This window comes from Macrobrachium rosenbergii, chromosome 22 (assembly GCF_040412425.1).
Source record: "Macrobrachium rosenbergii isolate ZJJX-2024 chromosome 22, ASM4041242v1, whole genome shotgun sequence".
Lineage (NCBI taxonomy): Eukaryota > Metazoa > Arthropoda > Malacostraca > Decapoda > Palaemonidae > Macrobrachium > Macrobrachium rosenbergii.
This window is the reverse complement of record NC_089762.1, coordinates 41,203,391-41,228,390: the sequence shown is the minus strand read 5'-3', so window position 1 is coordinate 41,228,390 and position 25,000 is coordinate 41,203,391. Positions and strand designations below refer to the sequence as shown.

At 36.0% G+C, this 25,000-nt stretch overlaps 2 protein-coding genes across 35 annotated transcripts in view; both read right to left on the bottom strand.

The window, feature by feature from the left end:
• The window catches only part of mub (poly(rC)-binding protein mub), an 835,667-nt gene that overhangs the window by 234,595 nt on the left and 576,072 nt on the right, over positions 1-25,000 (bottom strand). The window lies entirely within an intron of this gene.
• On the bottom strand, positions 13,870-14,610 carry LOC136850479 (uncharacterized). Its single transcript, XM_067124052.1, has 2 exons — positions 14,521-14,610; positions 13,870-14,265 (listed from the first exon to the last, which is right to left on the bottom strand). Exons 1-2 carry the CDS (start codon positions 14,608-14,610, stop codon positions 13,870-13,872), a joined length of 486 nt encoding a protein of 161 aa, XP_066980153.1.

The following is a 25,000-nucleotide window of genomic DNA, read 5'->3' as shown; positions in this document are numbered from 1 at the left end:
TAATGATAATAAAAGTATTAACGCTTTTTGAACCCAACCTAAATAAGGGGAAAGGCGTATGTATACATAAATACATACATACATACATACATACATACATACACACCAAAAACCTATTTAAATATACATATATAATATAAATATATAATTTATGTAAATGCATACATTATATATATGTATATATATATATATATATATATATATATATATATATATATATATATATATATATATATATATATATATATATATATATATATATATATATATATATATATATATATATATATATATATATATATATATATATATATATATATATATATATATATATATATATATATACAGAGAGAGAGAGAGAGAGAGAGAGAGAGAGAGAGAGAGAGAGAGAGAGAGAGAGAGAGAGAGAGAGAGAGAGAGATCGCAAGCGAGCAAGCCAGCAAGACGGTTTGACACTCGTATCAAAACTGAATCACAACCGCTTGGGAATATGAAAATGCACCTTCGTCGCCGCTTTGGAGCGGTTGCGTTATTTACTCCGTCTTAAAAAAAAAAAAAAAGAATCATGAATCAAACATTCGAGACTGAGGGCAATTTGTATTTGTCCCTCGAGGTAATAAAGTTCAGAGGGATAAAAGGAAGGGTGAGAAAAGGAGAAGGGTGAGAGAGAGAGAAAGAGAGAGAGAGAGAGAGAGAGAGAGAGAGAGAGAGAGAGAGATATTTCCTCCGCCGTTCAGTGACATGAATATTTTACTGAACTAATCATTCATTCGAGAAAGCAATGCATAATTGAAAAGATGCCGTAGTCTGTAGGGAAAAGGAACATGTGTCAAATACCTTATAACGCATGTATATTTAAGTAGTTCTTATATGAGTGTACATACATAATAATAATAATAATAATAATAATAATAATAATAATAATAAATACATTACATTCATATATATACACACATACATATATATAAATATATTTATATATATATATATGTATATATATATATATATATATATATATATATATATATATATATATATATATATATATATATATTACAAATAACAACAACATTCATAATAATAATAATAATAATAATAATAATAATAATAACCAAATGCATTTCAAACCCACAGCATGGTTGTATGTTATTTATTTCCACAATAATAATATAACTTATTTCAGATCGAAGTACATTAGCTACATGAAACATGATAGCAACCGGAACGCTTTAACACGGTTCTTAAGAAGTTAGCCATAAATATATATATATAAATTTATCTTATTTACATTCACATTTATAATGTCTTCGTCAGTTCTGAAATAACACTAACAATAACGCATAAAAATTGTTCTTCTAAAACTTCCTAAAACATTACGAAATCGTGGAAACTCCTTTATACCATTCCTTTCTCTTTTATAAGTCTTTTTTTTTTAAAGGAGACTTTTTAATATAGACTTTGCAATTGCAAAAACTAAAAAAAAAGGGGGGCGGAGACGATTCAAACACTCCAGTTATCTTGAAGAGGGTTGCCTTCTGAACTTTGCCTTGGGGTTCAATATGGTTTCCACTTCAGTCTTTTATTTCTTTGCCTATTCGACTATACATTCCGAAAGCTTTGGGTGACATTCATACACACAAAAAAAAAAAACTTATTAAAAAAATGCTTATTCACTTAAAATTCCTTTTTTTTTTTTTGGCATGTTGGGTCTCGAGACGGGATAATGATCTCATATTTCGTCTAATCACTTTTTATTTTTAAGTTTTATAGTTTAAATTTTTTTGGAGGATATAATTATCTCATATATTCGTTTAGTCACCTTTTAAGTTTTTAATTTTTTTGAGGATATAATTATCTCATATATTCGTTTTATCAATTTTTATTCAATTTTTTTATTTTTGATTTTTTTTAAGATATAATTATTTCATATATTCGTTTAGTCACTTTTTCCTCAAGTTTTTAATATTTTTTGAGGATATAATTACCTCATATATTCGTTTAGTCACTTTTTATTTAAGTTTTAAAAATTTTTTTTTGAGGATAACATCATCTCATATATTCGTTTAGTCACTTTTTATTCAAGTTTTTTATTTTTGAGGATATAATTATCTCATATATTCGTTTAATCACTTTTTTATTTTTTTGAGGATATAATTATCTCATATATTCGTTTAGTCACTTTTTATTTAAGTTTTTTATTTTTAATTTTCTTTGTTGATATACAGTAATTGTCTCATATATTCATTTAATCGCTTTTTATTTTTTAATTATGAAGACATAATTATCTCATATATTCGTTTAATCACTTTATATTTAAGTTTTTTGTTTTATTTTTTTAGGACATAATTATCTCATATATTCGTTTAGTCACTTTTCTATTTAAGTTTTTAATTTTTTTTTTTTTTGCGTGTTGGGTCTAGTACCTTGAGAAATATGCTTCTCGTGAATATATTCAAAATTGTAGGAAACTGTAGCCTTCATCAGTAATATATTCTACTGACGGCTTAATGTAACGGTACATCACTGAAAATGTGAATCAGCTTAATCATGTGGGCATTTTATATTGCTGATCTGTTTATGAAATACAAGTATCTAAATTGGCAAAATACCAAAATACCTCCTTGTTTTGACAATTATATTCCAACTATTCCCAGTCTCATTGGGGTTTACTGAAACAGGTAAACAAGACTATGAAAAATATCAATGAAAAAATAGAAAAACAACGCATGTGAGGCCACTAGCGGATTCAAGGGGGGGCGGGCGGCACCTGGGCACGTGCCCCCCTTGAAAAATAATGATAAAATAATAAAACTGAAGATCTAGATGATAATAACATAAATATAAAAATGGAAAAAATAAAAATATGATAATAACATATATAAATATAAAAATGGAAAAAATAAAAATATATATATATATATATATATATATATGATTAAATAATATATATATATATATATATATATATATGTATATACATACATATATATATATATATATATATATATATATATATATATATATATATATATATATATATATATACATACCTGTATATGAAAATTGGTGGCCCCCCTATCAAATTTTTCTGGATCCGCCAGCGCGAGAGGTAGAAGCTTTGTGGATTTGGTGAAATTTCAAAGGAAGAAAAACCTCCGATACAAAAGGAATCCAATCACTTAAAAAAAAAACAGGCTTAAATGAGAAGGTTGGTGTCATCGAAGACTTTAAGCCTAACGCATCCCAGGAAAGAAAAGTCTATTGATCTGCCGACTGATATGTGTAATGGCGGGGAGGGAGATGAGAAGACTTACTGGATGTCACAAAGGAAGGATAATTATCAGATATATATATGTATGTATATAACATATATGTATATATATACATACACACATATATATATGCACATATACTTGTATAAATATAACATATATATATATATATATATATATATATATATATATATATATATATATATATATATATATATATATATATATATATATATACATACTTACTTACTTTAAACAACAAGGAAGGAAATAAATACTTTGATGAAAAAGAACCAGGACTAAAGCCGCTAAATGAATTGGAAACCAAAAGCTGTCTACATTGTGCTTACAGAGAACTCAAAACGCGATTATGGCACAACGGATTTAAATAAATTCGTAAAAATGCAGAAACAATAATATTAGTTTAGTTTCAGCGGGACAACAAGTAACCAGGAACAAGGAAAGCAAAGATGGCACAATGAACAAGAAAGCTGGTGTCAACGGAACAGCTGATAAACGCAAATAAAGATGGAACTAATAGAAAACAGATAAGAATGGTGAGCTTAATGGGGTCATTTAATAAGAACGTAATCCAAGAATAAAAGGAAAAGAGAAAAATAAAGAGGCCATGGAAAGCACGCAGTGGTAATAACAAAGAAATGGAAATAAAAAGGAATAACAAGGAATAAGAAGGGACATGGAATTTTGAGGCGCATGGAATATAAAAGTGTGGAGATAATTTACAAAGAAAACATGGAAGGAAAAATTCAGATGAAATAAAAAGAGAGAAAAATTCGGAGTATTAATTTCTTGTTCTCTCTCTCTCTATATATATATATATATATATATATATATATATATATATATATATATATATATATATATATATATATATATATATATATATATATATATATATATATATATATATATATATATATATATATATATATATATCATACATATATCAATATCTCCTCAGCTTGTGTAAAGTGAAAAATTTCCTGCAAGATAAAAATGACAAAGATATTACACCCTTGATGGCAAGACCTGATAAAGGTACCAGTCACTGGAATACCCAGTTGATAAATTTGACAAAGTTGATAAAGTAGATAAATTCGACAAAGCTGACAAGGTCGATAAATTTTACCGAGTTGATAATTTTGACCGAGTTGATAAACTTGATAAAGTTGCACCTTGATGCCCAACTATCGTTTATGTCGATTCCGCGAATGCAGAATGAATTAATTCAGACACGTACGTACGTACCGGGGCCATTTCCCGTCCGTATTCAAATGAAAGGACTGCAGATGCATTGCACAGCTTATGAGTCATAAAATGTTTGATGAATGAAATTGAAGACAATTGATGAATGAAATGAACAACAATACAACTACAGTAGCGTAGTAAATACATCAGTAATCCAGGTGTATTCAAATTGAATACAGAATATAGTTTATAATCGAAATGAAAGCAGCAGTTTGTAAAGTTTACATTCAAAATAAAAACAGAGGTGTAGAAATCAGTCCTAACACTGTTTATATGATGTTCTACAACTCTATTTTGTCAGCATTTATAGGAAATAACATTTAATATTTAATATAAATTTATTTAATAATAATAATAATAATAATAATAATAATAATAATAATAATAATAATAATAATAATAATTCCATTTCTAATGTAAACTGTCACGTTGGTTTTTGGCCTTCTAAAACACAAATAATATTGTTCTTAAACAATAATTTTAATTCCAAATAATTTTGTATAAAAAAAGCCTAAACTTTTGTGTGAGCATCAAATGCAATTTCTATACTATGATTAACAGGGCTGACAATATAAGATCCTGGTTCTTCAAAAATGTACCTTACTTTTTCAATAAACCTCAAAAACAAAAAACTAACAAGAAACTCTAGACGTTGCAGTTTCCATCGATACCCTGCACATCAAAACGGCTCCGTTCATATTACTTTCGCAAGCAACGAAAAACCATCCAAAGTCGTTTAGGTAAAGAGGGGCCCAATATGTTCGTGGCGCGTGGCTTCGATACCACTAAACAATGCAGCCGATTTAAAAAAAAAAGAAAAAATCTTATACACCTTACACTCACTTCATTTCTTGTATATGTTCACGTTGATATAAAATGATTTCTACACTGCAGTACCGAGAAAAATTATTTCTACTTGTTTGCGTAAACGGCCATTTTTTTTTCATTCTAATTTTTAATCGAAATGCTATCTATTCCTCTTATTGGATTTATTTTCTGCCAAATGACTTCGTCGCTAACTTAAATCTTACCTACATAAATTACATCGTTATCTGTTTTTGCTAAGTTTCTCTTTAATTATACTGCAATTACTTCAATAACTGAAGGTCATTTCATTACCATTTAAGTATTTAGAAGACAGGAATTACGTCATTGAACAAATGGGTAATAATGGACAGAGGTATAAAGGAAAAATTTAAAAAAAACGGGTAGTTATGGGAAATTGCATCTTTTATCTAAGGTGTTTACATTGGTTACGCTACAATTGGCATTATTTTATTCATTTACTTTACTGGTAGGTTTTCACCATTACATAAATTGGGTTTTATTTACATCTCTAAATAGTATTCAACTACACTTATTTCCATTTAATATAACTCACATTTTCAGTTCATTATTCTGATATATACTTATTTCCTTGTTTTATATATAAGGGGTTTCTATAAAGTAGAAACTTGCTGTGCACGAGTATTGATGATAATAATAGCAACAATATTAATGACACTTTCAGAATGATGGAAAAATATAAAAATTAAAAAAAAAAAAACAATATCAATTAAGGTCATTTAAAATTATACAAACAGCGTAAACAAAGTCACGTCAAATATTTAAAAACCAGTTAAAATTCACAACTAAAACCTGATTAATGCCCCGATAACAAAAATAAAAAAAAATAAGAAAAAACAATTATACAAAATGAAAATCTCATAACCAAATACTTTAGAAACGATTAAAATTCACAATTGAAAATTGTAATGCTCAGATGAAAAAAAAAAAAACAAGAAATCAATGACGTGTTCAGTCTTCTCACACCAAAGAAAGATCTGGAATAAAAAAAAAATAAATAAAAAAACGAGAAATCAATAACGTATCGAGTCTTCCCACACCAAAGAGAGATCTGGAATTAAGAAAAAAAAAAAAAACAAGAAATCAATCACGTGTTCAGTCTTCTCACATCAAATAAGAGATCAGTCGGGCCACAGAAAAGTTTTATATGCGACTAAACACCGGCTATTTGCGATCCCGTCCTTGGAGAGGCAGAGGCATAAGAATTGGAGCTGAACACCAGCGGACAGCATGAAAGCCCACTAAAACGAGAAGAATAACTCGGGCGGTCGACCCCTGTACAAAATGGGACGGAAGCGGTGGATAGAATAAAAACGGTTCCTTGTTTTTAATTTTCAAACAGTCGTGGTAATTTTCGTGGACAGAACAAATACAATTAGTTTTTTCCATTTAAAAAAAATAATCTTGGTAATTTTCTTTAATCTCAATTTCCGTAAATCTATATGAATATATAAATTACAAATGAATAAATTTTTTATCTGAGAGAGAGAGAGAGAGAGAGAGAGAGAGAGAGAGAGAGAGAGAGAGAGAGAGAGAGAGAGATTCTTTACGTGCGTGGACGGAACGCTTAAAGCGGCCGGAAAATAACATGCTGTACATACTACAGAGGTTACATCCTGAAGTGTTATATAGAAGACCACCAAGAAAAATTTCATGAATCTGGACACAGCTTTTTACGAGTACCTTTTCGTGCTTCTGAGAGAGAGAGAGAGAGAGAGAGAGAGAGAGAGAGAGAGAGAGAGAGAGAGAGAGAGAGAGAGAGAGAGATCATAGGTGCTTGTGTACGTGCTCTGTGTGAGAGGGTGTGTCTGAGAGAGAGAGAGAGAGAGAGAGTAGGTGCTTGTGTAAGTGTGTGTGTGTGTTAGAGAGAGAGAGAGAGAGAGAGAGAGAGAGAGAGAGAGAGAGAGAGAGAGAGAGAGAGAGAGATCATAGGTGCTTGTGTAAGTGCGTGTGTGTGTGTGTGTGAGAGAGAGAGAGAGAGAGAGAGAGAGAGTAGGTGCTTGTGTAAGTGCCCTGTGTGCTTGGGTGTGTCAGAGAGAGAGAGAGAGAGAGAGAGAGAGAGAGAGAGAGAGAGAGAGAGAGAGAGAGAGAGAGAGAGAGATCATAGATGCTTGTGTAAGTGTGTGTTGAGAGAGAGAGAGAGAGAGAGAGAGAGAGAGAGAGAGAGAGAGAGAGAGAGAGAGAGAGAGTAGGTGCTTGTGTGTGCTCTGTGAGAGAGAGAGGTGAGTCTGAGAGAGAGAGAGAGAGAGAGAGAGAGAGAGAGAGAGAGAGAGAGAGAGAGAGAGAGAGAGAGAGAGAGGTTGTGTAAGTGCGTGGACGGAACACTTAAAGCAGCCGGCCGATAAAATATATATGCCCACGCAACATTGGGCAACAAAACCACTACAGCAGTTTTATAAACTGAATCAAAACCTTACAAATAAAAAAATTCAGGAGTAAGTGAAATGTTCTTTTAGTGTTAAAATTCCTCAAATTAACTCAGGAAATCGGCATAAACGAATAATTTACAGATTAATGTGGGGACGCTGTAGAGTACATACCATTTAGAGATACCATTGTTATAAAAGCATAAAGAGGTTAAAATTTCACTTGCAAAAAAAGTATCGACGAGAAAAAAAAGGAAAAAAAAAAAAAAAATTAAGAAATAAAAAAATTGTCCAGGCAAAAAATAATAAAAATTAACAAGAAAATAAAATCTCACGCCCATAAAGATGCGACAAAACAAAGAAAAAAAAACTAATGTTAGCAAGAAATAAAAAAAAAATGGTCCAAGCAACCGTTAATGTTTGCAGCAGTGAAAGCTATAGACAGCTATCAATTCTGCTGTGTGTTAATTCACTGGGGACTTCTTACACAACCCACAAAGAGAACACTTTATAAAAAGTACTCTTTTTTTTTATTCATCGATTCTTAATTTCTGTTGAATCTTCTAGCTTAAAAGTATTCGGTTTTCGATTTGAACATTCCACCAGCACCCAAATAACTTGGACCCAAAGGTCTATTAGGAAAGTGGCGAAAGATTATTAAAGAAAAATAATAATAATAAGACAAAGATGTCTAAAGAGGACCTTTAAAGACCTCAATCATTTCTCAGTAATCTTTACGATATGTCTCGTAAAGTCGCCGAAGACTGAAAGACGAAACAGAATAGAATAGAAATATAGAATTTAGGCCAAAGGCCAAGCACTGGGGGCTATGAGGTCATTCAGCGCTGAAACAGAAACTGACCGTAAAAAGGTTTGAAAGGTGTAACAGGAGGAAAACCTCGCAACTGGATCATGAATAATAGGTTAGGAGAGGGTGGAAAGTAAGATGGAAGAAAGATGACATGAACGGAGGTATAGTAAAAGGAATGAAAGGGGTTGCAGCTAGGGGCCGAAGACACGCTGCAAAGAACCTTCAATAATACCTACAGTGCACCGCATGAGGTTCACTGACAGCACTAACTCCCCCACGGGGTAAAAGACGAAATAAGACCAAGACGATGACATAAAAATAAACTTCGGGAACAACATTTAATACCTATTAACCTTCTTTCGCAAAATCTGGGACGCCGTGACGTCACAATTACCAGTAAACTACACGCGCTCTCTCACGGCCAATTACAGAACGAAAACCCACGACCAGAGGCTTCCCTGTGCATAACGGACCGTCGCGCCGTCGGGAAAGAGACTCCTGCAGAGTCATGGGAACACATCAGAACATCAGAAATGTGTGTGTGTGTGTGTGTGTATGTGTGTCCCGGAACATCAATCATGAAGTTCATGAAATCATCAGCAGCAGCTGATGCGTACAGACCGAGTGGCCAGGAGACCGTGTGATGAGTGTAGTGTCATCAACAGTTGCTGACTGGATTCTCTCTCTCTCTCTCTCTCTCTCTCTCTCTCTCTCTCTCTCTCTCTCTCTCATCTGCATTTTCTGATATCCGATGCAGAGCTGAGTTCCCTTGATTAAAAATATCTATCATAGATTAATTGAAAGAATAAAAATTCACCGATGCTGCTCTGATATCGCTCTCTCTCTCTCTCTCTCTCTCTCTCTCTCTCTCTCTCATTTATATCTTACGGTAGCCAATAATAATAATAATAACATCGGCATCGACACAAGGCAATAATAATAATAATTATAATAAATAATAATAATAATAATAATAATAATAATAATAATAATAATAATGAAATCTGACTTCTAAACCCCCAAAAACATTAGTATCCACGAAACCTATTTTAACAAAGCGTGATGGCCATATTTAACCAAAATAAAGGAAGTAAAAAAGACAAAAATAAAAAAGACGTAATTTTTCTGACAAAGATGCTAAGAAAAAAAGAGAGAGAGAAAAAAAGGCGTCATTTCCCTGACGAAGGTGCTTTTAATGCCAGTCCATACTGAGGATCATCTTGGATTATCTCCTGCTATATATGACAGGGAAAATGAGAGTCTTGCATTTTCACCCCTTTTGGGCAAAGAGGAAAATCTCTGCAGGAGATTTTTTTTTTTAATATAAATAGTGTGTCTCTTCCTCCCGCTCCTTATCGGCTTGGTCTCTCACTCCTCGATCTCTTTCTTCCTTTTCTTCTTCTTCTTCTTCTTCTCGAATTTCTATGGCTTTCTGACTTTCTGCCGCTTCTTCTCGACTGTCTATCGCTTTTCATCGTGGCTTTCTACCGCTTCTCCTCGACTTTCTACCCGCTTCATCGCGACTTTCTACCGCTTCTTCTCGAGTTTCTACCCGCTTCATCGGGCCTTTCTACCGCTTTTTCTCGACTTTCTACCCGCTTCATCGGGCCTTTCTAGCTCGACTTCCTACCCGCTTCTCGGCTTTCTACCGCTTCTAATCGACTTTCTACCCGCTTCATCGCGGCTTTCTACCGCTTCTTCTCGACATTCTACCCGCTTCGTCGCGGCTTTCTACCGCTTCTTCTCGACTTTCTACACGCTTCATCACGGCTTTCTACCGCTTCTTCTCGACTTTCTACCGCTTCTTCTCGACCTATCGCTTCTTTCGACTTCTCGACTTTCGCTTCTAATCGACGCTTCATCACGGCTTTCTACCCCCTTCTTCTCGACTTTCTATCGCTTCTTCTCGACTTTCTACCCGCTTCGTCGCGGCTTTCTACCGCTTCTTCTCAACTTTTTACCCGCTTCGCCGCGGCTTTCTACCGCTTCTTCTCGACTTTCTACCCGCTTTGTCGCGGCTTTCTACCATTTCTTCTCGACTTTCTACCCGCTTCGTCGCGGCTTTCTACCGCTTCTTCTAAACTTTCTACCCGGTTCATCGCGACCTTCTAACGCTTCTTCTCATTAAAATTCATCAGTCAAAACACCTTAACATAATTTCCCCATCGCAAACTTCGATCAGAATTCTATTTCTCTTTCTCTCAAAGCGTAAACAGGGCCAATACGCTTTACACAAGTACGTTCATTAGGTAACTTCGTCAACTGACAACTTCTGACAAAACTCGCTTGAGGAAGTCAGGCCCAACTCGGCATTCTGTCAGATCTTCAATCAACGAATGACTTCGCCGTCATAATGCATGAGGAGAGCAAATCTACTTCTGTTCAAGCTTCAACAATCAAGAGAAAGCAATCTACTTCTGTTTAAGCTTCAATAATCACGAGAAAGCAAATCTACTTCTGTTTAAGCTTCAACAATCACGAGAAAGTAAATATACTTCTGTTTAAGCTTCAACAATCACGAGAAAGCAAATCTACTTCTGTTTAAGCTTCAACAATCACGAGAAAGCAAATCTATTTCTGTTTAAGCTTCAACAATCAAGAGAAAGCAATCTACTTCTGTTCAAGCTTCAACAATCAAGAGAAAGCAATCTACTTCTGTTTAAGCTTCAACAATCACGAGAAAGCAAATCTACTTCTGTTTAAGCTTCAACAATCACGAGAAAGTAAATCTACTTCTGTTTAAGCTTCAACAATCACGAGAAAGCAAATCTACTTCTGTTTAAGCTTCAACAATCACGAGAAAGCAAATCTACTTCTGTTTAAGCTTCAACAATCACGAGAAAGTAAATCTACTTCTGTTTAAGCTTCAACAATCAAGAGAAAGCAAATCTACTTCTGTTTAAGCTTCAACAATCACGAGAAAGCAAATCTACTTCTGTTTAAGCTTCAACAATCACGAGAAAGTAAATATACTTCTGTTTAAGCTTCAACAATCACGAGAAAGCAAATCTACTTCTGTTTAAGCTTCAACAATCACGAGAAAGTAAATCTACTTCTGTTTAAGCTTCAACAATCACGAGAAAGTAAATCTACTTCTGTTTAAGCTTCAACAATCACGAGAAAGCAAATCTACTTCTGTTTAAGCTTCAACAATCACGAGAAAGTAAATATACTTCTGTTTAAGCTTCAACAATCACGAGAAAGCAAATCTACTTCTGTTTAAGCTTCAATACCCAGGGAGTTTTAACAATTGGTCTAAGTCTACTATATACGTCGTTGTTTCTAAACCAAAGACCCGGGTTTGAATCCTGGCCTCGGAAAAAGGAGTTTCAATCAATTTTTGCATTTAAGTCTACTATATACGTCGTTGTTTCTAAACCAAAGACATTTGCCAATTTGAAGCCTTACAAGTAAAAGTGAAAAAATTCATAATATATATATATTTACATTTATATTTTTTAATTTTACAGAATATGTGTGTATTTGTATGTATATATATATATGTATATATATATGTGTAAATTATATATATAAGGTATAGTGAATATACATAAGATGTGTGTGTGTGTGTGTGTGTGTGTGTGTGTGTTCTTAGACATTCATTCATAAAAACAGTTTGTGTCCAAGACTGGAAGTCATTCATACAAAAAAAACATATCTTATCGTCAGCATAGTATTACGTCCACCACACGTAAGGGCTGTCCCACACACTGAAGCTTAAAGAAGAAGAAGAAGAAAAAAAGAAACTCCGCATGCAATAGGCAGAAAACATTCATGCACCAACGGATATAAGCATGTTATAACTGGAGCGTTTCAAACTCGATTTGGGAGTGAAAGAACTTGTAAAGATATGAATACATCATATTGAAGATGTGCTCTTTTTTTTTTTTTTATCAAATACCATATTCGTTCTGATGTTCTGTGCTTAGAGTTTAAGCTTTAGACAGTTTAACAGCATGTCTGTATGCGCGGAAAAGTAAAGACGAGGAGAAGGAGAAGAAGAAGGAGAAGGAGGAGGAGGAGAGGAAGAAGAAGTCGTCCCAGTTCTTTCAATATATCTGGAAGGAAAGAAACTTGGCTATTTTTGCGAATTTCCAAGTGTTGGACATAGCACCTGCGGAGTGGCATACCCTAAGCGCTAACGACGTACTCAGTACAAAGACCCTCTCTCTCTCTCTCTCTCTCTCTCTCTCTCTCTCTCTCTCTCTCTCTCTCCTTCTCGTTTCGCGCTGTGAGACCCGAACGACGTACTCAGTACAAAAGACCCCCTGAGAAAAAAGCCCATTTCTGAATAAGGATCTTTCAAGTACCTGTCCCGTCTCGGGAGGTGTGAGAGAGGAATAGTGATTCCCGTTGGAGTTTGGGAAAGATGGCGTGGTTGAGCAAATGCCTTCACAGTTTACGAGAGAGAGAGAGAGAGAGAGAGAGAGAGAGAGAGAGAGAGAGAGAGAGAGAGAGAGAGAGAGAGAGAGAGATTAAATTGTACATATTATTTTGCTCAATATTATAAACAAAATAGTTTCAATAGAACACAAACGGCGCACCGTCTATCGTGCTTGCATCGCAAAGACTGCACAGAGAGAGAGAGAGAGAGAGAGAGAGAGAGAGAGAGAGAGAGAGACATTTATACGTACACAAATTACGCTTGCGTCAACACGCGCATGCGCAAAACTACATCCCGACAACGAAACACTGCAAAGTGCGCTAACTAACCCTCCGCGACCTCGTTCACCATCCCACTTAAGCTAACGGAAAACCGTCTTCCTAAAGCTAAACGAGCAATTCCCATTTAGGAATGAAAAGTAGCCATTGTCTCTTCCTCCTCCATTACGAAATCATCACCCACTAGCGAGGATTGGGAGGGGGAAGGGGGAGGGGGGTAATGTCTCTTTAAACTCCTTTCCGAATGCCATTACCGAATCATCAAAAATGCAAAGGTGAACCAATGGAATTGGGGGGAAAACTTCGCCCAGGAAGAAGGGAAAGGCAAGAGGGGTCAAGAAAGGTAAAAGAGCAGTTTGGGTAAGAGATATATAGTAAGGTAGGGTGGAGGTTGGGTAAGAGGTATATAGTAAGGTAGGGTGGAGGTTGGGTAAGAGGTATATAGTAAGGTAGGGTGGAGTTTGGGTAAGAGGTATATAGTAAGGTAGGGTGGAGTGGGTGAGGAGTGGAGTGGTTTTAGGGTGGGGTGGGTGAAGGGCTGAATGGGTGAAAGGTGGAGTGGGTGAGGAATGGAATGGGTGAAGGGTGGAGTGGGTGAGGAGTGGAGTGGTTTAAGGGTGGAGTGGATGAAGGGTTGAGTGGTTTAAGGGTGGAGTGGGTGAAAGGTGGAGTGGATGAGGAATGGAATGGGTGAAGGGTGGAGAGGGTGAGGAGTGGAGTGGTTCATGGGTGGAGTGGATGAAAAGTTGAGCGGTTTAAGGGTGGAGTGGGTGAGGAATGGAATGGGTGAAGGGTGGAGAGGGTAAGGAGTGGAGTGGTTTAAGGGTGGAGTGGATGAAGGGTTGAGTGGTTTAAAGGTGGAGTGGGTGAGGAATGGAGTGGGTGAAGGGTGGAGTGGGTGAGGGGTGGAGTGGGTGAGAGATAGAGTGGGTGAAGGGTGGAGTGGGTGAGCGGTGGAGTGGGTTTGGGGTGGAGCATGGAGTGGTTGAGGAGTAGAGTGGGTGAAGGGTACAGTGTGGAGGGGGTGAGCAAAGGTTTCCTTTGGTCAGAAACGACCTCCATATAGTGACCTTTTCGTACAGATATGAATACTGACCCTCCACAAAAAAAATCCCTCTCCCGAACATTTCCTCTCACATTTCCCCCACCTCCCCCCACCATCCGCCCACTACACTATATATCTCCTCCTTCCTTTCCCTCGACTATAATCCCTCGCCTCAACCTTGCCTCAACCAATCCACGGTGAAAATCCCTCCTCCTCGAACTGCCGTGACCCTAGGCTAAATCCACCAACCGAGGCACCCCCTTTAACCCCCTCCCCTTCCTCTTCCCCCTCTTCCCCCTCCATAACCCCTTCTACCTCGTCTATACTTGGCTTCTGCATTAATAACTACCATTAATAATTCGGCAGGCAGACTTCAGGCCATCGCGGATGTTCCTCTCCCGAAAAAGCAAGAAGAAGAATTGGCATGTACACTCGTCGGTGCGTGTGTGTGATGGTATACGAGAGAGAGAGAGAGAGAGAGAGAGAGAGAGAGAGAGAGAGAGAGAGAGAGAGAGAGAGAGAGTTTGTGTCTCCAAAGAAGAAGAAAAAGAAGCAAAGAAATCCTGAAATTCTCAAAATCTAAGCAGACGAGCTGGAGTTTTGCGAAGGAGAGAGAGAGAGAGAGAGAGAGAGAGAGAGAGAGAGAGAGAGAGAGAGAGAGAGAGAGAGAGAGAAGAAGAGAAGAGAGAAGAGAGGAGGTTGTCAAATTATCCAAAGAAAAATAAGAGGAAGGAGAAGAGGAGGAATTGTCCTTCCAAAGAAAAATAAGAGGAAGGAGAAGGGAGGAAAAAGAGTACTTATTTATGCAGTACAGGCTCCAGACACCTGGTCTTCTGGATAAAACATGCTGCTGGATTCGACACCAAGGTGGCGGGATGATCGTCAATTCCCCATCTCTCTCTCCAGAAAGTATTCCCTTAAGAAAAAACATAGCAGCGGGCTACACTCAACTTCATTAATGTCATGTCCCTAAATCTCTCTCTCTCTCTCTCTCTCCCCCAGCTTCCAGCTGGTCTGCTAAGATTTTGATAATTTGAGAACCTTCTTCTTCTTCTTCTTCTTCTTCCAAAAGGCAATCTCTCTCTCTCTCTCTCTCTCTCTCTCTCTCTCTCTCTCTCTCTCTCTCTCTCTCTCTCTCTCTCTCTCTAAGTATTTCCCATCCTTTCTTCCTTTCGGAGGAGAATAATCGTGATCTTCCCAATAATCAGGATCTTCAAAAGACGATAATTACGTTCGCTAGATGAGTAATGGCTTTCTCGAAGTCTGAATGAACTGTTGTGAGAGAGAGAGAGAGAGAGAGAGAGAGAGAGAGAGAGAGAGAGAGAGAGAGAGAGAGAGAGAGAGAGAGAGATTTTGCGTCTCCAAAGAAGAAGAATAAGATCCTGAAATTCTCAAAATCTAAGCAGACAAGCTTGAGTTTTAGAAGAAGAATAATTTGATCTGGCCATTAATCGAAAGGTGGCAACAAAGTCTCTCAAAAAATAAAAACAAAACAACAAAAATCTTCCAGTTTTCCTGAACCTGAGAGAGAGAGAGAGAGAGAGAGAGAGAGAGAGAGAGAGAGAGAGAGAGAGAGAGAGAGAGAGAGAGATTCTCTCTTTGATCAATCACATACATTTCTCAAATGACAACTTCCTGACACTGGGTCAGAATCGTAGCGAAACAATTCATGATGAAGACAAAGTCTCAAAAAATATTAATTACAACAATTAGAATTAGAATATATTTATGCCAAAGGCCAAGCGCTGGGACCTTTGAGGTCACTCAGCGCTGAGATGGAAATTGAGAGTAAAGAGGGTTTAAAGGTGTAACAGGAGGAAAACTTCGCAGTTGCACTATGAAACAATTGTTAGGCCAGGGTGGAACGCAAGATGGAAGAAAGATAATATGAACGGAGGTACAGCAAACGGAATGAAAGGGGTTTACAGCTGGGGGCGAAGGGACGCTGCAAAGAACTTAAGCAATGCATACAGTGCACCGCATGAGGTGCACTGATGGCGCTACCCACTAACGGAAAAACTATGAATGCAATTCTTGGCATCTTTCCTGTCTCACTTGCAGATGTCTAAACTCATCTTTCTCTCGTTTTACATGCTTACATTATTATAAGTAAACAAACAAAAGATAAGTATAAGTAAAAAAAAAAAAAAAAGGTTCTATGTCAAAGTAACTCCCCTCCGGTTGGCTGTCTTATCTCGAAAAACGTCGCCTTCATATTTTTTCTCACCTCCTCATTTACCTAAGCGCCATTTGCTCTCTCTCTCTCTCTCTCTCTCTCTCTCTCTCTCTCTCTCTCTCTCTCTCTCTCTCGGGGGAGGAAAAGGAAAGGCTCAAGTCAGCATCCCCAAAATACCTCTACGGTACAATGCGCCGTATCAAAAAAAAAAAAAAAAAAAAAAAAAAAAAAAAAAAAAAAAAAAAAAAACAGTGTCTAAAAACAGCAGCGACTAGGGAAGTCTAATCTGGGAAGGGGGGTTGGGGGTAAGGGATACAATAAACCTCTCAAAGTTCTGTACGAAGACGGCATCCGTCACTGTTATAGTATCAAGTCCTATATCGGGAGAGGCTATAACAGCAAGCACGTTCGCGGTACAGGATGAAACGAGCGGTAATGGCCGCACTATTTTGGGTATCGTTTTCGGCCAAACTAAAGGCAACAATGAAAAAATTTTTTGTTTTTAGATTAAGTATAACCGCAAAAATTAGCAGGATAAAAAAAATTCACTACTTTAAATTTTAACAGTAAATTCTTCTAGTTGTAAGCACACTGCAGCGACTATCAATGAAGTTAAAATCGTCAAGAAGTTTAACACTTGGGCAATTTAGGCAAAGCTGAAAATAAAGAAATTTTTTCCAGCCACTATAAAATTTCCAAAATAATACATTCACTCGGGCTGAATAAATCAGGACTCTCAAAACAGACAAAAGTTACAATGGCAGTAAGAGCATAAGTAAATGTAAGGAACAGACATGTTCACTTTCGGAACCAATTTCTGCTATTATTTATTTCTAAATAGGTTCACTTGCTGATAATAGTGATTCGTGGGAAAGATTCACCATTCGCCTTAACGCATGTTATGCGATAACCAAGAATTATCTGAGTACATTGCGTATATGCACATATATATGTATGTATAAGACACACACAAACACGTAGTATGTATATGCATGTGTGTGCATACAAAATATACTTAAATACACTAAGCCAACTGATCCTACACAAGTAACAGTGTATTTCGCAAAATACCCCAGGTCTCATCACATTGCCAAGAGATACCTTGAACCAGATTTTATCAAAACTGTTCTCAACCTGCAAACTTTCTTGTGGAACAAAGCCAAAAGGCCACTGAATTTGTAAAAGTCTTCAAACAGAAGAGAATGCAAAAAAAAAAAATTAATAAATAAATAAAAAAAAAATGAAATCATAAAATAAAATAAAAATCAGAAAGCAAATTGTGTATAAATTAGTCAGAAATAAGTTTATGAGAACAGATTAGGAAAGTAAATATTGAAAAATTGAGTAAAAAAAAAAAATTAATTTAATGGCTAAAAATGAATATCACAGAGGATGAAAAATAAATCTTAAGTTTTACACTACGAGAAGCGGCGTTTTACAGCATTTCAACCAAACATTTCAATCAAAAGGAATGGAAGATCAAGGGCAAATTAATAGCCTACAGGTACTAACATCAGACGTTGATGTTAGTAACTGGTGGTAGAAAGTTACAGGAATAACTTCACACACACAAAAAAAGAAAGAAAACAAGAAAACTTCCTACCAACATAGGAAATGAAATCCCCGACAATGTACTTAATTTCCGCTCCCGAATTACTAAATGAAGTTTAGCGTCCGTGCTTTTCGCATTAAAAGTTATTTTCACTCGTTTAGCATCCAAAACCCACAAGTCGAAATACAAAAGATGAAAAGAAGATTACTTGGTAATTACAATGTGCAGAGGGAAGGGATCCCTGATGTGCATAGATTATCTTAAGCTGATTTTAAAATTAGTTCATAGCACAGGAAATTTACTCTCTGCATTACACTTTCGCCTTTTATTTGATTTCAGTGATCACTTTGTTCACCTTTTGTCTTCTACTTTAACAAATTTTGACTTTATTTATTTTTTATTTTTTTTACCAGTTTTCGTTTTGTTAATATTTTCCAATTTCGAATAACTTCAATAATGTCGTTGCTTTGACGTCAATTTATATCATCAATCCAACAGTCATTTATCCCTCCCAAGTCTCTGCCGCACAAACACACACACACACACACACACAGAGAGAGAGAGAGAGAGAGAGAGAGAGAGAGAGAGAGAGAGAGAGAGAGAGAGAGAGAGATTTCGTCCTTTTTCCACTTCAGTGAATATGTCACTAACATAACAGGAGCTGGTAAAGTCAATAAAAAAAAAAACCCTGTTGGCTATTTCAGACGCCTTGTTCCTCCTCCTCCTCCTCCTCCTCCTCCTCCTCCTCCTTCTTCCTCCTCCTCCACCTCCTACCCCCTAAATCACAGGGAGACTAAAAATAGCACACTTCCATACATACACCGTGCGTGAAACTTCTTTCTAAATTCTTCAAAAAACAAGGCGGTTAAACTGATGCCTCATTCAAAAGCATCGATAAATGACATTTACAAATGACAACATAAGGAAAATTTACGAAATTTAATTATATTTTATCTATTCATTTGTTAATTCGTTATTTTTAAAATTTTTAATATGTGAACTTTTCTTTCTGCATTTCCCATTGCCTTCTGTTAATTCTTTCTGATGGACACCACAATATTCTTTGGAAGCTTGAATGTCAAGTCAATGGCTCCAGCGGTAGGCTTGCCCCATATGAATAGGGTTCATCTTCTGAATAATAATAATATAATAATAATAATAATAATAATAATAATAATAATAATAATAATAATAATAATGAATAGGTGAGATAATGATGTAAGGGATACAGAGATGGTTTGGACACGTCCTTCGAACAACCCCTGGGAGCATATCGTGCGTGGTAGTGTCAGCTGGGCTCCGTGGGCACCTGAAGAGTTGGAAGACCCAGATTTACTTGGACGAGAACTATGAGAAGGGAGGATGGAGATAAATGGAGATTTGTGGAAGACAATGCACAGGAAAGACACGTGTGGCGGAATTTCACGTATTATTATTATTATTATTATTATTATTATTGTTGTCATGTAAGAAAAAGACATAACTTCACATATACCTAACGAAAACTAGAATACGTATGAAACTTAAAGCACGACAATTAAATTACTATTAAGAGAGAGAGAGAGAGAGAGAGAGAGAGAGAGAGAGAGAGAGAGAGAGATTCTAAAGTAACACATCCCATAATTTAACCAAATAAATAAGGAAAACTGGAACAGGTCTGAGACTCACAAAATGACATTCAATTCCTGCACACACAGAGAGAGAGAGAGAGAGAGAGAGAGAGAGAGAGAGAGAGAGAGAGAGAGAGAGAGAGAGAGAGAGAGACACTCCTAAAAAAAAAACTCCATCCCGTAACTAACCAAATAACGAACGAGATATCTTAGTATCCACAAACAACCTCGCCACACGATTGTATCACAAACAATCAAGCTGAAATAACAAACCTCCCCCACAAAAAAAAACAGGAAAAAAAGAAAGAAAAAAAAAAAAAACTATGCGAAACTATATTTAACCAAAGGACAAAACTGACTGCATTTCCTTAGGGGGATAATCACAGCGTTAAAAAAAAAAAAAAAAACTCGCCTGCGTTGTTTTAACTGTTGTCGTCATTATAAAACCCCGTTTTTTCCCCTTTCACATAATTCTATCAAGCCAAGAGCAAATAACCTCGTTAACACTGGCCACTGCTCTCCCTAACCCCTCCCAATCCCCCTCCCCTACTTCTCCCCTCTCCCAAACCCCTCCCCCTCCGGCCCCTCCCCCAATTAAAACTACCCTTTCATGCGGCGTGTGTCATCTAGAGTAATGAAAACTCACACCGGAGAAAATTAAGGGGAAGGCAAAAAAAAAAAAAAAAAAAAAAAAAAACTTAGGGCGAGAGCTTCGTAATTACCAGTGTAATTGCTACTTAAGTCTGCCTTAATTAATTCAGATTTCTTGGGTGTGCGTTAAGCATGCACGCCTGGGACGGTAAGCAAGGAGGAGAGGGAGAAGGCTAAAGAGAATAAAGGAAGTTGATGAATGAGGATGAGGATGATGATGATGATTATGTTGACATAAGAGAGAGAGAGAGAGAGAGAGAGAGAGAGAGAGAGAGAGAGAGAGCATGAAGATGATGAATGAGAGAGAGAGAGAGAGAGAGAGAGAGAGAGAGAGAGAGAGAGAGAGAGAGAGAGCATGAAGATGATGATGATGAATGAAGATTAGAGAGAGAGAGAGAGAGAGAGAGAGAGGTGGAAATAGGATGAACTAAAGAGAGGAAAGAGAAAAAGCGATTGCACAACGCATTTGTTTATATTTTTCTTGTTTACAATAATATCACTTTAACATTAATCATTTTTTAAAATTACATTCCTTAATTATCTCCAATTGTGACATCGCTGTAAACAAGACCCGTTTGACCTTAAAACAAGAAAACAATTAAAACGCAGCATATTACCTTAGGGAGATTAATCACGCTGACATTTTTTATAGGAATGGAATGGAATATAGAATTTAAGCCAAAGACCAAGCACTGGGACCTATGAGGTCATTCAGCGCTGGAAAGGAAACTGAGAGTAGGTAGGTTTGAAAGGTGTAACAGGAGGTAAACCTTGCAGTTGCACTATGAAATAATTGTTAGGAGAGGGTAGATAGCAAAACGGAATTAAGATATGAACGGAGGTGCAGTAAAAGGAACGAAAGGGGTTGCAGCTAGGGGCCGAAGGGACGCTGCAAAGAACCTTTAGTAATGCCTACAGTGCACCCCGTGAGGTGCACTGACGGCACTAGCTCCCTACGGAGCACTGACACTTTATAAAGCTGATTAATACAATCCAGTTCAACCATAGGCTTCCCAGTTGAGAGAATGAAATATTTATTATAAATCTTCAAGGTGAAACAAAAAAATAAATAAAATGAAAGTTTAGAGGCCATAGAATAAAAATGAGCCCAAAAGACACGGCGTGAAGAATTAAAATAACTCAACTAAAAAAAAAATATTTCAACTAAAACAAAGAAAAATAACGAGAGACAATAAGGAAGAAATTACCTAATGAATCGCTTGGCCTATAATTTCAGAAGCGGTCATTACCGAATTTATTGTCTGCATAGTTTCAGCCTGATCTGGGGACCGCATACAATTCTCCGATGTCCTCTGTCATTCACTAACTTAATAATGACCGCATTAACCATCCTACAGCGGCAACGGATAATGTAATAAAAGAGCCCAGATTATTAAATCTTACCTCAGCGTGGATATCTCATGGCTGTAATACGCAGTAAAAATTAACGTTACCATTACTGTCATCAGCAGCGAATTTCGGGACTTATAACTAGCGGGAAATATGGCCATTCATCAAGAATATGTTGCAGCGTTATGTGATCGATGCCCTTCGAAAGTAAGTGTTTGGTTAATAAAGAACAAATCACTACACTCATACTAGCAATTTCTATCTAATTAGATGTATTACTACGTCAGTTTCAACCTCCTTTGTCTATCTTTAGCGCTGACGATGCCAGTGAAACATACAGTCACCTTCTGTTACTTCTTTCTAATGGACACCACACTCTTTGGAAGCACGAATTTCAGTGGCCCCAAAAAACCTGTTTTTTTTTTTTTTTTTTTTTTTTTTAAATGAAAAACCTTACCGACAAAGTCAAAAGACTATAACCCAAGAGGGCTCCAAAGGAAAATCAGCCTGAAGATTGAGACAAGTTTTAGAAAAGGTGACAAATGAATAAATATGAGGGAACAGAAAACATAACCGATACACCTGAAATTCAGGAGATTATCAGCTTCAGCGAGCAGGAATGAATTTGGTCCACGTTGTGAAATACAGTATTTGGAGATCAGAAGATCCCACAAATGCACTAGGCAAACTATTACACATTTTATTTGAAGCCAAGATAAAACTCCTAGATTATTATTATTTATTATTATTATTATTATTATTATTATTTATTATTATTATTATTATTATTATTACTGAAACAAGGCAACCCTGTAACGAGGCTATAATATCGAGAATTAAAAGCCTCTATAGCATTCAAAATATTTATGTACAGAGTTCTTAATTCTCTACATAAATGTTTAACTCTGTACATAAGTATTTTTAACACTAGTGTGACTTTCAATTCTCATTATTATTATTATTATTATTTTTTTTTTTCCTGGCGCTTTCCCTGTGGCGAAAGCAGGGACCTTTGAAAGCTTAATTTCTAACTTTCATGAGCAAGGAATATCACAAATTTTTACATGAAAACTGAGCGTAGAAAAAAAAAAAATTACTAACCCAGGTCACCTTTCAATGATACAGAGTCTGTTTACTATTTACCTTACTAAAAAAAAACATATACAGCTAAAAAAAAACCTCATTCAATGTCGGCTGTAAATAACACGCACCCCTATCGCTTTTTGATTATCGACAAAGAACAGAGTTGAAAAAAAAAATTGCGAATGGAATTTGCAAAAAAAAAAAAAAAACATAAAAGAGAGAAAAAAAGTGGACGAATTTTGCACTACGCAAACGGATAACGAAATGGAAGAGCCGGTGAAAAAGTGGGATGCGAAAAAAATAATAAAAAAGTAAAATAAAAAAACTCTACATGCAAAGGTAAAGTCATATTTTCAAAAGCCCATTTAAAGCAATCGGCGAGTCAAAAAGTTAAACGAAAGAGCAAATTAAATTATCCCCCTATCTCTCTCTCTCTCTCTCTCTCTCTCTCTCTCTCTCAGTGCCAGCGATGTCCGCGTTCTGCAGGTGACAGGTCCAGGACTGGGCAAAAGAGGACCTAGGAGGGAAGGCCTGTTGGGGGAGGGGGGAGAGGGGGTGGGGGGGGTTGGGAATCCTCATCTACCGGCCTGATAACGGTATCATGGACACGAGGCTGAAAGATAAAAAGAAGAGAAGAAAAAAAGGACGACATAGTGTAAAGGAGAGATAAGAACTCAAACAGCCATACACACACACACACACACATACATACATACAGTACACACACACACACACACATACACACAGTCTCACACACACACAAACAGACTTCCCGTAGCAGGATGACGCTTTTAGTTAGGGACGTACCTTTCCTTCAAGTTTCTCTCTCTCTCTCTCTCTCTCTCTCTCTCTCTCTCTCTCTCTCTCTCTCTCTCTCTCTCTCTCTCCCTCCATATATACATATATATATATATATATATATATATATATATATATATATATATATATATATATATATATATATATATATATATATATATATATATATATATATATACATATATATATATATAATATAAATATAATTATAAACATGTCTTCATTTTAAAAATAATGTTATAGTATCAAGATGCATTGTTAAGTTTTTCTTTACCCTTTAAACAGTAACAATTTTAACCGCCTGCAGACGATTTTGATCCTGAATGCCCAATGAACAACAATCTATTCTATTTGCAATAACCTAGACAATACTTCCTAGCTGCCCAAATTGACCAAAATCCTTCAATCCTTCCAAGCAGAAAAGGTAGAAATCTCAAATTTACGGGTTTCTGTGGCCATCCTTATTCCAGGTAAGGTAGGACGTTGAACCCTGGGGTAGGTTAGGATGTTATTCTCGAGATCCCAATCTCGCACCTTTTACCTAAGGTTAAAGGCCTCAAAATAAAAATTTAGAATGACTACTGGCGGTAATCAATTAAAAAGGTTCAAAGAGGCCCAAGGTTTTCTGTTTGTAAACTATAATTTCGTTCAGAAAAATATTCATGAATGGCGAGCGAAGGTTGGAAAGTAAGATCAAATAAAATTCGAAGTACATCATGCAATGTGGATAAACTTAAAATTCACTACGAAATTCTTTGAGGCTTTCATTATGATTAATTAATTATTTTATTTTTTACTTTATGTAGTAACATGAACAGACGACTTCATAACACTGGCTGACGATAAAATAAAATAAAACTCGAACTATTTCTGCCAGTGTGGTAAAACTTGGAACCCACTACCAAAATCTTTTGAGGCATTTATTTTATTTTATTTATTTATTTCTTTTACTTTACGTAGTACCATGAATAGGAGACGACTTCTTTTCAAAACTTGGCTCCAAAGAAAAGTCATCACTCACTTCTTCCTTTGCAAAAGAACGAAGGACAAAATAGTTTTGTAACGACTCGGTTCCAAGGATGTTAGTTTCCGATGTGAACCGACTTCCTGCGCCGTTCTCAGAGAGAGAGAGAGAGATCTCGACGAGAAAGAAAACAAATAAAACCCTATGAACTTTTTTTTCGAATTTTAAGAATAATAGACAGACTTTCTAAATTTACGTCCCTGAAAGGGCACCGGTTAGTAAATAGGATGGTTTGTTGTTTAAACTGGATATTAAAAAGACTCTAAATTCATGTTGCAGAAGTGTATTGGTTGGTTAATAAAAATGTTTTGTTGGTTAAACTGGGAAATTAAAATGATTTTCTAAATTGTGTTTCTGAAACGTATCAGTTAGGTAACAGAATGTTTTGCTAATCTTCAAATTGGGGAAATTAAATAATATACAAACCAGGTACATTATGTTTTTACTGATGTTATCCAGATCAT

Bases quoted from the DNA above. Each gene is read 5' to 3' on its own strand.
- LOC136850479 (XM_067124052.1), bottom strand. From the start codon at position 14,610: ATGCAGAAGCCAAGTATAGACGAGGTAGAAGGGGTTATGGAGGGGGAA. The intron at 14,266-14,520 runs GTTGGTGGATTT...TTCTGACCAAAG, and splicing joins GGGTTAAAGGGGGTGCCTCG to GAAACCTTTGCTCACCCCCT.